The 16849-nt window shown below is 39.6% G+C and overlaps 3 protein-coding genes across 3 annotated transcripts in view; all 3 read right to left on the bottom strand.

The window, feature by feature from the left end:
- LOC138024398 (uncharacterized) overlaps window positions 1-16849 on the bottom strand; it is a 532828-nt gene that overhangs the window by 276466 nt on the left and 239513 nt on the right. The gene's annotated exons all lie outside the window — the stretch shown is intronic.
- On the bottom strand, window positions 4176-7646 carry LOC138024390 (tetratricopeptide repeat protein 28-like). Its single transcript, XM_068871591.1, has 2 exons — window positions 6117-7646; window positions 4176-4586 (listed from the first exon to the last, which is right to left on the bottom strand). The coding sequence occupies exons 1-2, from the start codon at window positions 7306-7308 to the stop codon at window positions 4567-4569; spliced, it is 1212 nt and encodes a 403-aa protein (XP_068727692.1). The 5' UTR covers window positions 7309-7646; the 3' UTR covers window positions 4176-4566.
- Window positions 16081-16773, bottom strand: LOC138023169 (uncharacterized). Its single transcript, XM_068870193.1, has one exon. It carries the CDS (start codon window positions 16771-16773, stop codon window positions 16081-16083), a length of 693 nt encoding a protein of 230 aa, XP_068726294.1.

Here is a 16849-nt window from a genome sequence, read left to right on the forward strand (position 1 = left end):
TTTGCAATCACTGGTCTGTGATGACATGGTTTCAAATCGTGAATCTCAACCTCGGGATAGGATGATTCTTATGCCCGGAAACTCTTTCCCCCTTACATATCGAGCTAAAGTATCTGGTGAATCGCACGGTGAATCGTTGACAATCACTTCTCAATTGCAGTTTGCATACATTAAGTCCATTTTAATTTAATCATCCTGTAAATTCTTCTTGAGATGGTACCAGCTCCACATCGGCACCAATCGATACATTATTAACCGAACCTCTCAGGACGTCAGCGACCCTACCTCTCTAGCTTTATTCCCTTCGCTAACCGATGTCACCCCTTCAAATGCCAACATCAGTACCAGTGCAAGGAAGATCGCCCTTATTTTGCTCGATTCTCATCTCGATAATAATTAAAGCCCCCGATGTCATGTGTACGCTACGTTAATCAAAGTACAGAGTGTCAACTACGTTACATGGAAATGCGGTACACAGCATATTGAAGATGTTCCTTACACACCACATAGTATTTATAATTATTTGGCCTTCTAAAAACTCTCCAACACATACATATTCCTTGATTATCATCATGTTCAGACCAACTGACCACCCTTTCAAATACAAAGCATGCAAAGATTCATTCCGTTTATCTTAGTAACAAGCTGACTTCTTTTCTAAAGAGACTTGACTTCTGATCTACGCCTCTACAGATTTGCCAGTTTCCTTGAAGCAAATACAATATTGTAGGTTTACCGCAGATCGCAAACAAGAGTTTCAGGTTTGACGTTACTGGTTTGAGTTTGAAACAGTTTCAGTGCGTTTAGATTGAAGTTAACAAAAGCCACGCGCCGTGTTTCAGGTGTGGGAAAAATATAACATTATTGCCTTTTTGATTGCCAAATTGTTTGGAAAAAAATGCTTAATTGATTAAATTGAGATGGTCCTCTGAGATGCGCTTGGTTTCATGCATTTTCCCCTTTGTGGTTTCGGCAAAGAAACAGTTGACACTCCATTGTCATAAAGGAAGTTAAGCTAAAAGTGAATGATAATTGCATAATACGCAGTGTTAGAAATACTATCATTACAGTGTAAACAGTGGATATTTGAGGTGATTTTCTGGTTTTGCAATGCGCATTCTTCCTTGCATCTTTGGCCTGAGCATAAGCTCGCGCACATTGATAAAATGGCGGATTTTCATTGACGCCAAGCTTAATCCATCAAAGAATGGCTATTTTCTCCTGTACGAATACGGTGATGCCTATTTTGCTGAGAATGGAGCCTTCGTGGAGTAGTAAAAAAATCAGCAAAGATCTATGGCCAGTTTTTTGGTTGCCTACCACGCAGACGCTTATAGGGCTTCGTCCCCTCGTGAGGGAGGAACGCGTGACGAAGCCCTAAGAGTGTTTGCGTGGGAGGCTAGCATTTTCCCGATCGTCCCAGACTTTGCCCACATATCGGCAAATTGCCAGACGCTTGACCTAGCTTCTCCCGATATTGACTTCGGCGGAAAATGGAAAGTGTGCCGAAAATTGAAACATGCAATTTAGAAGATCGATAACGAACTAAAACCATCGCCGACGTTCCCGAAAGTACAAATTTGTGTTTTCATATGAAGGGAATGATCGCCGACGATCGCAAAAATCTGGGACAAGTTGGGAAAATAGAAACGCTTCCTATTTTGCCGACTCATCCCTGACCATCCCAGATTATCGGGGATGTCTACCATTTATGGTTTTCATCAGTCGGCAAACACTGGGGCGGTCGGGAAACTGCGAAATCCCCGATCGTCTGGGATTTTCCGGAAAAATGAAAACTAGGTTTAACATGTTTCCTTGGTTCAATTTCGACTGAAAATATGACAATTACTGGTACAAAGGATAAAAATCAAAGGCAAATGCAGAATTAGAATTTAGTACATGAAAACCAGTCAATCATTTCTATGTTATAAAAGAAATAACCAATTATGGAAAGACCAGCTGGAGTGCCAAGACACTGAAAACAAAACATATTTACAGAAGTGGACAGAATCAATGAATTTGTAGTTATTGATGGAATCCTCCAATCCTGCGATAAACTCATCCCACCAGCTACGCAAGCTATGGGAAGGATGGAAAACTAGTTGCTTTGTGACGGGTGAAGGGACAGTCTTAGGCAGGTGAATTATGGGATATAATACGAACTCCCCAGTGACCCGAGTGTTTAAATAGTCCTGCGATAAACTAACCCGCCAGCTACGCAGGCTATGGGAAGAGTGGAAAACTAGTTGATTTGCGACGGGTGAAGGGACAGTCTTAGGCAGGTGATGAGTTATGGGATATGATACGCTCTCAGATGGCTTGATAGCTGCACCCCGAGTCATTTCCATCAAATGAAAAGCGCCCATAGTCCTTTTTCCAAAGGAAATCATGAAGTCGTAGTGTTACGTGCAAGAATAAGAAACCAAGAACCAAGAAGGTTAACCCTGGGGCAAAAGAGTTTTTTCTATTATTTACAAGCCTGCTTTTATACTTTTACTCTAAGCATCTAGAAAGTTCTGTTGCTATTTATAGTCTATTACAAGGTGTACTATTTGTGGAAACTGCTGAGTCACATCAAAGAAATCTCTGGAAAATTACGAATTGTAAGACAATTCTAGAAAAGTCTGTAATTGCATGACAGATAAACTAAAAGTAATTCTGATCCTCATAACTACTGCCTTCATGTATTACTATTAAATAACCAACAAGCCATAGTCCATTTTCCAAAGATTCATGAAGTGGTAGAAAAACTGTTGACTGCTTGTTTCAAAAGCGAGTCAATGTAGATTGTTTTTACGTGACGCCACGGCTGCCATGTTGGTGAACCTAAACAATGCAACGGCGGCCATGTTAATGTACCCAACTAATCCTCCGGGAATTGAGCTCTATTATCATACAAACGTTTTCTTTTATTTCGGTGGAAAAACAAGGCTACTGTTCACGTGAGTGAAAACAAAACATATTTACAGAAGTGGACAGAATCAATGAATTTGTAGTTATTGATGGAATCCTCCAATCCTGCGATAAACTCATCCCACCAGCTACGCAAGCTATGGGAAGGATGGAAAACTAGTTGATTTGTGACGGGTGAACGGACAGTCTTAGGCAGGTGAATTATGGGATATAATACGAATTCCCCAGTGACCAGCGCCCAGATGGCTAGATAGCTAGCTCAGTGACGCAAATGCACGTCGAGTCATTTCCATCAGATGAAAAGCGCCCATAGTCCATTTTCCAAAGGAAATCATGAAGTGGTAGAAAAACTGTTGCCTGCTTGTTTCAAAAGCGAGTCAATATAGAATGTTTTCACGTGACGTCACGGCGGTCATGTTGGTGTACCCAACTAATCCTCCGAGAATTGAGCTCTATTATCATGCAAACGTTTTCTTTTGTTTCGGTGGAAAAACAAGATCACCAATCACGTGAGTGAAAACACTCTATAATACTCTCCTCTGTAGTTACGGTAGCCAATCTGCTCTTAAGGTGCCATTTGCGACGATTGTATCGACGGAGAATAAAATGGATAACTTAATTCTTCTCCTCGAAATTCTGTGTAAGTAAAGCACTGGTCATTCAGAGCTTTCTTTGGTAAACCACATTTCAGGTTTCATATGTTTATTTATAAAACAAAGAGACTATGACTATATAAGTCTTGTATATGCCTCAGATTGTTCATTACTATAACACCGACCATTTGGATTAAGGGGTTTACCACTTGGCATGCACCATTAAATATATGCATTGATCGTAATCTCCGAACAACTAAAAGAGAAAATATTTCTACAGTTTAAACTTTCAATGCATGCTAAATATTAGGATCAAACATCACTCTTATTTCCTAGTTTTTAACCTTCTTGAAGTTTCTCTAAGAAATTGCCCAAAGAGATCGCTCAAATCCTTAAGTTCATTTCCTAGTCTTTTACATTCTACAAATCTGCCTCAGAAATCGCCCACTTTTAAAAATATTCTTTCTTGCACCTCTGTGGCAATACCTTAGAAAATCCGCGTTTCTGATAAACTTTGTATTTGTTTGATTCTGGAACCTTTTTCTAGCATTTTCTTGAATACAAAAGTTCGAGTCTTAAAACCACTATGTATATTAATTAGGACATCATGCAGGTAATTTCTACTTTCTTAATTTGTTACCTTTTAGAAAATTGCCCCAGTAGTCGGCCATTTTGCGTTAGCCTTCTTAAAAAATCTCAGGAAATCTACATTTTAGATTCTTCAGAAAAACTTGCCATTTCTTTGTCTATGGGCCCTCTTTCGCACCTTTTTTTCAAAGAAAGACAAATGAGAAGACCTTGCAACTTTGTCTTAAATTTTTGCTTTTTTTTTAGAAAAAAAAAGGATCATCATGACATATGACAGCAATGATATTTAACGTTCCCAGTATGAATGAAAAACGGTTCTTCCTGGAAACTCTGTATCGGCCTTAAATCGAAAGTTCACCATATTCCTTTACCGCTTATGATGAGGTTAAATGCTTGAATGCTTACAATAATTCATTTAATTGAAGTAAGGAAAATGACATATTGACGCATTACAGTCCAAGAAGTATTTATCTCAAGTTTTGGACGCCATTTCTGAAAAAAAAAAGTAAGAAAGAAAAGAGAAAAAAAAGGACTAGGATTAGGACTTCCATTCTGATTGATAAATGATTATTTAAGTGCTACTACGACCAAAAATACAATTCTTTTCCTTTGGATTTCAAAACTATGTTAACTAACCACTAAGTAACCCAAGTTTTAAGTTCTGATTTTAAAGAGACACTTGTTTATTTTAACTGGAATTTTCTTATTTAATTCCACCATTACTAACTTTAAGATCTTGAGAGAGCTGGGTCGAGGAGAAAGTGACGTCAAAGACTCACTAGTTTAAGAACGCAATGCTTGTGTATGCAGCTCAGGAGTTTCGGGCTTTCACATTTTCAAACTCGTGTCTTGCATATGTAATAAGTTGCGTTTACACGCTGAAATTTAAGCCAGCGAGTAAATGACGTCATTTTCCCTAGATCCAACCCTCTGAGGTCCAATCGGTCAGTGAAATCCAAAACTTACACTCAAAATAAACAGCCTTTGGATAGAACTCAAAACTCAAAATTTTGCCAGTCAGGTGTAAAGCAAACAAGCTTTAAAAATCTGAAGAAAAAAAGGAAATAATTTTTTGATCATAGAATCACTTTAAGACAATTCGTTTCATCCATGAAAGCGATTTTACATAGATAAGATTACTTCAGAGTAACAATTTATATTCAACAACGTATAACCGTGACATGATGCAGTCTATAAGCTCTCAATAGGGAGCTTAAGCATGCGCTTTTTTAGGATACGGACAGCAACCGGAAGTGAACAGTTTTCCCTTTTACCTCATCTTCACACAACCACATTTACATTTTAAAGTATCTTTAGAGATATTTACTGCGGTAACCGGCAATAGGCCTTTCGCAACAAACGATCACATGGTAGAAACAAAGGCACGTCAAGCTTGACTGGTTCAGGTTTCTTTGTTTTAATGTTCCAGTGCGGGAATAATAATAACCTTGCTCTCCAGCATGGCGGGTTTTGGACCTGCAAAAGGCCTTTTAGTGATAGTCCATTGCACTGTTCAAACAGTTGCGTACAGAAAACAAAAAAAGTACCCGACCCGGTGAATGGGGTAGACTTTCATATACCGGACTAAAATGGCAGAGGACAAAAAAACCATTGTTACTCCGATTAGGCCTTGCTAATTGGGCATTATTATGTTGGCTTTGTTCTTTTGTTTCATGAACATTAATTATTTCGGATCCGGTATACAAAAGACCAGCCGGTGAATGCAATTAATATTTATTGTAGTCCTTAGCCAAAGCAGTTCGTAAAAGAACTACATTGACGACCGATTTAAAAACTTTTCTCTATGAGGAACTTACCTGCCCTGGGTGCCAGAGGTTTTTCTTGCGCTGATTCCGGTGTCAGTCATGTCTGTATTGTGACCCGCTCGTCTGCCGCACGCGAGAAAAAACCTCTGGTAGCCAGGGTAGAACTTACCTTTTTCTCTCGACAGCTTTCCGACACGAAACCTGTGTACATCATATTTCTTTTCAGTAGTTAAAATCATATTCGAACAGCCCTTACCATTCTTTTCGAGTTGTTGTAGCCCAAATTCAAACGAGACATCATCGCCAATTAGAACAAATGGCGCCCAGTATTTAGTGGCGGAATACTCCTTTGTCTCCCGAAGAGATTTCATGGCATGGTGAAGAGCTAGACTTGCACTTTTTCTATTTGCCAAGTGTTGGTAAAAACTCTTCATGAACAACAAGGTCGCCTCATCATCAATTGCCCAGAGTGACACCAGAACAGACCGGGCACCAGCACACAGGAAAGCTCTGGCTATTCCAACCACACCCTCAGATTTGACCTCTCCCTGACCACTATGACAGCAACTCAGCACAACCAGCTTTGCCTGAAGACGAACTGCATGAACGTCGCTCATCGTTAACATGTAATCTTCCTCTTCAGGGATCCGTGATGTGCGGTCGGGATTTGGGGCCAAAACAATTTCTCCAAATTCGTCATCTCCATGAGCAGCAATGTGGATTAAAGCAACTGATTTTATTCTCTTCAGCACCTCAGCTTTCGTTGCATTTTCGCCAGTGAGAGGCGCGGTGTGTAGAAGTTCTCCAATCTTCTCCGCCTCTTCTTTTGCGCATGGCAACTGTTCATAAATGGGTTCACCGGTGCCCCAAATGATTTCCTTCAGGCACGGATCACCCACAAGTAGCGCTTCCCTCTTGCTGTTGAAGTCGTCAAGTGCACTAGAGATCAATTTTAAGGCGGTTAGCGAGGGAAAAGTACGGATCCTGACAGAGTCACTCAACGCAGAATAAGGAGCCAGGCAAAATGGTCCATCAGGAACAAAGATCAAGTCATCATCCTGGAGCAAGTCTGCAATGGGACTGATTAAGAAATCATACAAGGACTGCAAGGGGTTGTCGGACACGATGAAAGACTGAAAGGACTCCTCAACAGCTTCTCCACTGCAAGAGAAGTCGCTGCAATGTCTGTGTAACGAGCGATTCTCGCATCGGACAACAGCCCCCGCGTCAATCTGCTTCAAAGTAGTCTTTATAAGTGAGTCAGCACTTCCATTTTCGATTTCCTTTTGCCTATAGTTTATTCCGCTTCCTCTTCTCAGAAGCCAAAAACTGATAGTGTTCCCCGCAAGTGCTATGAAAACTGTTTGTAAAGGCAAATACTTCATAACAGCGGAGATAGTTTCCGTCCTCGCAATTGTCGAGGAAGGTTCGTCAACGCCAAATTGCATCTTCAAGATGTCTGTCAAGGCCTGTGCTCGTCCTTGTTCAGCAGCAATCAAAGCTTCATCAACCTGTCCATTCTTCAAAAGTGCTCTCCACAGAGCTGTGTACGCCCATTGTTTTGAATCACGAAAGCTTATTTTCCATGCATCTTCTGACTGAAGAAGACGCCTTGTTTCATCAAAATGTTTTATGCTTAGACGATAAAAATTAAGGGATTTGCACAACGAGCCTGAAACTTCATGAACAAGACCAAGATTATAACAACCTTTTCCCTGCCCTACTGGATCCTCCGTTTCCTTGCAAATAGTAAGATGTTGCTCGTTAAAGAGGACAGCATTTTCAAGCTCACCTCTAACGTAGAAAGCATCACCGAGATTACCATAGGCATCGCCCTCTCCAGCCCTATCCCCTACTTCTTTTGCAATGCTAAGATGTTGTTCGTGATACTTTATGGCTTCCCCAAAATTGCCCAGACTGTGATAATCGTTGCCGAGATTACCCCAGGCAACACCCTCCCCAGCCCTATCCCCTACTTCTTTTGCAATGCTAAGATGTTTTTCGTGATACTTTATGGCTTCCTTAAAATTGACCAGACTCCGATAAGCGTTGCCGAGACTACCATAGGCCTTGCCCTCCCTGGCCCTATCCCCTACTGCTTTTGCAATGATAAGAAATTGTTCGTGATACTTTTTGGGTTACTTAAAATTTCCCAGACTGTCATAAGCGTTGCCGAGATTACCATAGGCAACACCCTCCCCGGCCCTATCCCCTACTTCTTTTGCAATGCTAAGATGTTGTTCGTGATACTTTATGGCTTCCTTAAATTTGCCCAGACTGAAATAAGCGTTGGCAAGTTTACCATAGGCTCTTCCCTCTCTGGCCCTATCCCCTACTTCTTTTGCAATGCTAAGATGTTGTTCGTGATACTTTATGGCTTCCTTAAATTTGCCCAGACTGTGATAAGCGATGCCGAGATTACACCAGGCAACACCCTCCCCAACCCTATCCCCTACTTCTTTTGCAATGCTAAGAGCTTGTTCGTGATACTCCATGGCTTCCTTAAAATTGCCCAGACTGAGATAAGCGAAGCCGAGATTACCATAGGCCGTGCCCTCCCCGGCCCTATCCCCTACTTCTCTTGCAATGCTAAGATGTTGTTCGTGATACTTTATGGCTTCCTTAAAATTGCCCAGACTGTGATAAGCGATGCCGAGATTACCATAGGCAACGCCCTCCCCAGCCCTATCCCATACTTCTCTTGCAATGCTAAGATCTTGTTCGTGAAAATGAATGGCTTCCTTAAAATTGCCCAGACTGAAATAAGCGATGCCGAGATTACCAAAGGCCGTGCCCTCCCCGGCCCTATCCCCTACTTCTCTTGCAATGCTAAGATGTTGTTTGTAATATTTTATGGCTTCTTTAAAATTGCCCAGACTGTGATAGGCGTTGCCGAGATTACCATAGGCGTTGCCCTCCCCGGCCCTCACCCCTACTTCTTTTGCAATGCTAAGACGTTGTTTGTCATATTTTATGGCTTCCTTAAAGTTGCCCAGACTGTGATAAGCTTTGCCAAGATTACCATAGGTCTTGCCCTCCCGGCCGTATCCCCTAGTTCTATTGCAATGCTAAGATGTTGTTTGTAATATTTTATGGCTTCCTTAAAATTGCCCAGACTTTGATAACCGATGCCAAGATTACCATAAGCCTTTCCCTCCCCGGCCCTGTCCCCAACTTCTTTTGCAATACTAAGATGTTGTTTGTGGCACTCTATGGCGTCCTTAAAATTGCCCAGACTTTGATAAGCGATGCCAAGATTACCATAAGCCTTTCCCTCCCCGGCCCTGTCCCCTACTTCTTTTCCAATACTAAGATGTTGTTTGTGGCACTCTATGGCGTCCTTAAAATTGCCCTGACTGTGATAAGCGTTGCCGAGATTACCATAGGCTTTTCCCTCCTTGGCCGTATCCCCTACTTCCTTTCCAATACTTAGTTGTTGTTTGAGGTACTTTTTGGCCTTTTTAAAATTGCCCAGACTGTGATAAGCGATGCCGAGATTGCCAGAGGCTTTTCTCTCTCCAGCACTGAAACCAATTTCTTTAAAAATGCTTAATGCTGTTGTGTAATTCCTCTTGGCCTGTTCAAAATAAGCCAAGCCATAATAATAATCGCCTAAATTCAAATAAGCAATACCCTGCCCTTTTCTGTTTCCCTCTTTTCTGGCAATTCTAAGCTCTTGTATATGCTTCTCAAAATCGTTCATCTTTTTGTCTGTCATTCTTGCTTACTAGAACTTTTGAGAACAAGGAAGGTCGTCTTTGAAAGAGAGGGCACACCTAGAAAAATATGGAAGAAAACATGAGAGGTTCAATGCACTGACCGCAAATGCTGCGGGTATGTAGCCAAACCAACACCAACGAGAGCGCACGTCATTATGAGTCTAACAAAGACAATTTTCCGCTGTTGACGTTAAACTCTTTACTTCTTTTGTTGAGCCCTTTGTCTGACTTTAAATGGCATAAATTGTACCATAGCAGACTTAACTCAGCCAAAGTAATACTGTTGTCTTTTGTCATCATATTTTCCTGATCAAATCAAATTGCTTGTGTGATACCACTATTTAAAGCTGGTGGTGAATCACTTTTTATGACATAAAATTTGCTCTAAATGTCCCCGGGGTTCTTAAAGTTGCTTTAGAAATTAATTGTCTACAACTGTCTTGTAAGTAGCTGAAGAAGTCATCTTGCGCTTGATGGCAGTGAACATGCCATAGGTGTGTGTTTATTTATATTCTAAGGCCTTTGTTACAGTGGATAGAAAAGATTCTGCTTCATAAACGTGAATACTAAGGAGTCCATTACGTCGGCTTAATTTGTTTGGTTTAATCTCCATTGATATATGCACCCGCGCTCCGAAAGGATCCATTCTCGTTTCCTTATTTTTCTCATCCTATGTTCATGATTTCAGTGGTGTATTCAAACTACCAGACCTGATTTTATTTGCAATTGTTGATGTGACTATAATTGTTTCTTACGTCTAATTATTTGGTTACCTGTAGCTTAAGGCAAAGAAACTTCCACTAAAAACTTTTGGAAAACCAATTCTTTCTTCCATTTAAGCCTCCAGAGAAAAGACATCATCTTTCAATGCAAATCTGCAAAAATGATTAAAGAATTGAACAGATCGTAGAACGGTCATCCTTGGGGGAGGGGGGGGGGGGGGACTAACGTCTTTCTTGGAAACCCTGAATTCCTCATTTGGGTTACAAAATTTCTGAAGCTATAGCATTTAATTTCAAATATAGTTGTTTTTTTCTAAATTTTGTTTAAGAACTCTGTACTACTGTTTAGTTCATCCTTATAGTCACTATTGTATTATTGTGCATGTACAAATCCAATCTTCGTACTCTTGTCTCTTTGTAAAGCGTACAGTCAAAATAATTCCTAAATCCCAATCTTCAAAGAATTAGAACTATCAAATTTTCGGATATTACATTACAAGAACTGGGTAAATTTATGTATTCTTATGATCATTCTCTTCCACCATCAAGGTTTTATTCATAATTTTCTATTGAAAACAACGTCTATAACTTTTTCAACTCTGTAGAACTATTCTTCGCAATTTGAGTTAACTTCTAAGTACTAGAACGCTTGTGGCAGAAGAAAATCGGTTTAAACTGATGCACAATTCCCTTTTTTGCAATAGAAACACGAAATAAACAAAACTAAAGTCTTAGAATACGTACCCTTTTATATCCAATTGTATGGCACCCACTTTGAAATAGGGAGAGAATGCTATCTAAAAACACCATTTACCGTTATTGCAATAATTGCTCGGGCCCGTGAGGGTACGGAGTCATAAAACCAGTCGAAAGAAATACTGCAAAATGAAGGAGAAGGATGGATGAACATAAATGGACAAGATCACCAAACGGATTCTGCACCTATCAATGTTAAGCCCGAGGGAAGGGGGGTGAAGGGTCCGGCTAACCACAGGAGTTTGATCGCGAGGTCTGTCCCCAGGGAAAAGATTTTAATCGTACGTGACATCTCACAGGGTAGTGATATTGACCGTACGAAGGACATTTAAATTTCTTTGATGAAAATTTCAAAATCCCCACCCCATGTCTTCCCCCCCGTCGGTACGACGTTTTTCAAGTTTATGAGAAATCGCCTCTATAAAGGTCGTTTTTTTTCTCAGAATCATTTCGTTTGTGATGTAACGATAATTTTATCGGTTAAGGAATTCTACATTACCATTTTCGAGTTTTAAACTCGTTATTAACTAAAGATTTCCCCGCAACACTGTAAATAACGTGACATAGCCCCTTTAAGTGAACCAGTCTGCATAAAAACTAACTGCAAATTGGAAGTTTTCCTGCATGTCATACATGTCTGGAGTTGCACTAAGCAAACGTTTATGCCACGTACTAAGGAAATACTGAACATGTTGTTCCCGCCTCATAATTCCTCTTTTTGTCACTCTAATCTGATGACAGGTCAAAGTGTTTTTGGGTTTTGCCTTTGCAGCAAGTATTATCGCAAAAACTGGGAGTTACCGGGTTAGCAACTTTATTTTGCGGGGTTTAATTTTTGCAGAATTTGCGGATGGTTCTTGATCCGCAAAAATAAGTTCCAGCAGAAAAGAAAAAAACGCCAGCAATATTAAAAAGAGAAAAAATTTACTCAAGTTAATATAACTTAAAATGGCTTTTAATCCATAAATCAATAAAAAGGTCACCATTTACTGAGGGACACCATCTCCTAGGGCCTCAAGGATGCCACCTTTTTTCCACCCGTTCTTGATGATTGATGGGTTTTTACCAAAAAGTAATACAAGTTGAAAATAGTCTTGCTCCTTGAAAAGAAAACCGCAAAAATTAGTTCCAAGTGGAAATTTCAGTCAATTCGCGCCGAAAAAAGTTTAAAATAAGTTTATATGAAACTCTAAATTTCGAATTCTCAGCGAAAGATTAATGTCATCGTAAAAACACTACAATTTCTGCAGTCTGTGACTTCTATTAATCAAGTGGAGCGGCACGATGTTGATGTCAAAACGAAGAAATCGATCACTTTGCGTCAAGGTTCTTGTTTACAATGAATGAACTACAGAGAAGAATGTTAATCGTTTCACGCTTTCAGAGTTTAACAACGCACGTTTTAGCCAAGAAACTTGCGTCTTTGGTTTTTTTTAATTTTGTTGTAATATTAACTGAATATTTACATTTCATCTGTCGGGTCGGGAAGCCTTCTTTGTCGGGTTATTGACCCGTAACCGCACTCTTATCCAGAACAATGTTGATCAACCCCTTCACTAAAGAACCATTTCTTTCAATAACGAGGCAAAAAATGGACAACAAGCTTTCTTTTAAATAATTCTTGACCAAGAATTAGTCAAATTTTAAATTGCTTTTATTACCAGAAGAAAGTAAAATATTAACGAGAACTCGACGAAGACGTAAATGCTACTAAATTTCTTGAGCGTGTTCATTTCAAGCTTATTGTGCAAATTTTGGACAGAGAATATTAAATTACAAAACATATTCCAGTTAAACATATACTGGCAAAAACTAGCGATAAAAGCGTCCGACGTTTCGGCGACATCTTGGCGCCATTGTCAAGAGAAACTAAATCAAATATGCGATCTCATAAGAAACTAAGAGTCCAGAGCTAAATTCGGGCTAAGGTCTTTGTCTAACTCATGCAAATTTAATGACTCTGGACTCTTAGTTTCTCTTGAGATCGCATATTTAATTTAGTTTCTCTTGACAATGGCGCCAAGATGTCGCCGAAACGTCGGACGCTTTTATCGCTAGTTTTTGCCAGTATATGTTTGTCTAAATCATTGTTAATTAGTATTCTAGTTAAAGGTCGTTAAAAAACTTTTGTTATTTTTGGGCGTTCAATTGGACGAAAAACGCCACAAAAACCATTTGCAGAGTAAAATTTATCGAAACAAACAAAATATTTGCTACTAGCAGAAAAAAAAAAAAACACGTCCTATTTTAATTGCGTGCGTGCAACCAAGAAACACAACAGCAATTAAATAATTTTCAGTCTCACTGTTGAGGATCACTTTCGGAAGAACCTTGAATAATGAGGCACAAATGAGACAACAAGCTTTCTTTCAAATAATTCTTCACTGACACATTTCCAATTTCTTTTTACCTGAAGACTGTGCAGAGTTGAGTACAAAACAAGCTGCCAACACACTACGTGTCAAGAAAACAACTAAATAAATTTTCCAGAAGTGCTCATCAAGCCCTTTACTGGAAAACCCTTTCCTTGAATAATGAAGAAAAAAATGGGCAACAAGATCTCTTTCACATAATTTTTGACTAACAAGAATTAGTGAAATTTCCAGTTGTTACCGGAGGACTGTGCAGAATTGAGTACAAGTAATAGCCAGACAACAGAGATCACAGATCCATTTAAGTTGTTCAACTCCTTCTCTGTCTTTGTTAAACCCATAAGTTACTAGAGAATTTTCCATTTAATTCCAGTGTTGTACAAAACACCACACCTGGATCATATTAGAAATACTGCTCACTTTGTTTACGGCTCGACGGGCGTAAGATTGTTGTCGAGGTCCATTACTCGTCGCTTTGAAGATTCCAGATATTTATTTTTCACCGCCTGTATTGTTTATCCGATTGACTTTCCATTATTGAGCTCCATATGGGTATCTTTTTTTAAATATCCACTAAAACGATATTGACCGTTACAATGACTTTCGATGCCATTGCAGGTTAAGTTATAAATGCTACTGTGCCACCCCTGCTAGTACCCCCTAAAACTTACTAAACATACGCGAAGAAGACTCTATACACAAAGACACTACTTAGCAGGGGAGGGACAGGAAAGACTTTTCATGACACGGAAAAAAGTAAATTAAAAGAAAAAAACAGAAAAATTAAACGCAGATCCCGACTGGATTTGGCAACCCAATAATTAAATCCCACGCACTGACATTCGCGGGAATTATTACTTATCCGTACGGTAAATTTGCCTTCTTCGATCCCGAGCTCTCAACTATACTGGGCGCGACTGGGCGCACGAAAGCAGCGTAATTAACCGCTCGGGCACGGGTTCACGCATTATAAGATATGTGTTTGTTCGTAGAGTAGAACGTGCTTCTCACTGAAGTTAAACCCTGTCGAACGGGGCTAATAACTGGATGGGTGACCGACAAGTACGATATGCAGAGAGCAACACCAGATTGCCTATCGTACAGGCCATATGATTTGTAATGTCTTTTTTCAATCGGACTATTCATTTTTTTCTTTAACAAGCAGGGGGTATTTCATTGAGAACTACTCTGAAGATGACAGCGACAAAGAAAATAACTTCACAAACAACGTAGACGTCATATTGGAATCTTCTGAAGACAAAGTAAAACAAATGGGCTTCACGCTTGTACCATTTTCATCGCGAACAAATAGAACGAAACGAAGATAAGTTTTTTGTCGTTTGCATTTTGTGATTTTTATTGTTAAACAGTTTGCTTCTTTGTAATGGTGTAGCTTATATCCTTTGTTCAACTAGCCATACTAGCGATTTTGTTCATTGCCATCTTGTGTATATAGTTCCGTTCTAGTTTTACAAGATTTCATATCATCAGTGGAGACTGTAATCAGCGCTTTAGGAAATAATTGCGATGTAGTTTGAAAGGCTGTACAGTGATTTGGTTCCCAATGATAATAAAGACTTGATTCCAAAGGAGAAATACATGTTTCGATATGCAAAAATGTATTTACTTCGGCTGTGATTTGCGTGTCCAACGACATAGACGTGACCGGGAATTGAGCAGAATTAAAGAGAAAAGGATGAGACGTCTATTTTTTAAAACCACAAAAAAGAGAAACTTGCTGGAACATATTTGGTTGACAATGTACTGAGGTCATCCACATTTCATGCTATTACGAGGAGATCACTTGCTCGTAAACACAAGTCTCTGAAGTATAGGAGCTAACTCAGGTATGCGTTTAAATTTAAGCACGTGATATGTAAAACTTTTCCAAAAGCGTGGATGAAGAGGTAGATGCAAAATGAAAGTTAAATTTAATACAGAAATCAGGAATACTCGGTACGATTTATAAAACAGTGTTTTTGTCTCGTTTTTAAACGAAACATATTTATTTTGAATTCAGGGTGAGCTATTTACACAGTGAGTTAGTCAGTGGCCAATCAAAACAGAGTTTGTAATTAGAAATATAAACATCTACAAAAAGCAAACTTGTGAACACGTGAACCTGAAATATTGTAAATCATAATGCTGACAAACACAAAAGCGAAGGAATTGGATCATGCATAGGACGTTTTGAATATCTGAATGATTTTAGGTTAAATTAAGGCGATAGATTATTAAAAATTCCCAACTTATGCCTATTCGTGTTAATTAGTAACGTAAAAAAGTCTTAGTAATAATTTGGGTTACCGAGGAACCAGTGATTGTTAAGCTATTAATTGCCATGGTTCATACGTAACACATGTAATAGAAGATTCAAGGTTGAAATGTTATGCAGGGGTAGGTATTTGGAGGTAAAATAGGTATGTGCACATAAACAAGTAAAGTAAAAAAAAGTAAAGTGGTGCATCTAGAGGGATGTTGGTGAAGACTGGCCAGGGTTTTGACGACAGCGTAAGCATACAAATGTGAAACGTTCATCCCACATTTGTATTCTTAAACCGCTCGTGCTAAATTACTCTTAAGATACTTCGTCCACGTTTTGCGACTAGAACGAGACGGAGTTATCGCGAAAGAGGTAACAATAGTGCAAGTTATATTTTCCTTTTCGCAATGTAAATCAGTCTAAAGGCCTGGCCAAACGCTTGCAACATTTCAACGCAACATCTTGCAACATCGAAGGACACCATGAACATCCCATGCAAAGATAGCTCATTGATTTCCTTCACAAAAGTGAAGGAATCTGAAGCAATGAAAGTGGATGGAATATGAGGTTGGAGTAGATTACTTAAGTATTTGGCCAAGCTGTAGCGGTAGGTGCCTATGGAGGAAACTATGGGCCGAGATGGTGGGGTGGAATTTGGCGCTCGTGGTTTGTGCATCTTAGGGAGACCATAGATCCTAGCAGGCTGGGATCCACTTGGATAAATGGCCTCATAAACTTCAGGATCAAAGTGACCTTTTTTCCTAACTTCTCTAAGATAGCGCTGGAGTTTCCCTTCCCGGGTAAGGGTAGGGTCGGATGTAAGGACCCTGAATTTAGTAGTGTCGTTAATGATTTTAAATAAACCCTTGTCATATTCTTGTCTATCTAAAATTACTACCCCATTACCCTTATCCGGCCGCAATATTACAATGTTCTTGTTCTTTCTTAGTTCTTTCAGAATCCTATGCTTTTTCAAATCCGAGGCCGTGGGTCGATATGATGACAAGTACGTGTGAGCCAAATGTGACAGTTCGGTAGCCAGTTTACCCGTGTCCTTGCTCTCCTTGAGATTCTTTAACATCCTCTGACTAATCAATTCAAAGAATGCGAAGATGTCCGTTTTGTTGATCGAAGGTGGGCAAATCGAGTGCGTAAGT

This window comes from Montipora capricornis, chromosome 11 (genome assembly GCF_036669925.1).
Source record: "Montipora capricornis isolate CH-2021 chromosome 11, ASM3666992v2, whole genome shotgun sequence".
NCBI lineage: Eukaryota > Metazoa > Cnidaria > Anthozoa > Scleractinia > Acroporidae > Montipora > Montipora capricornis.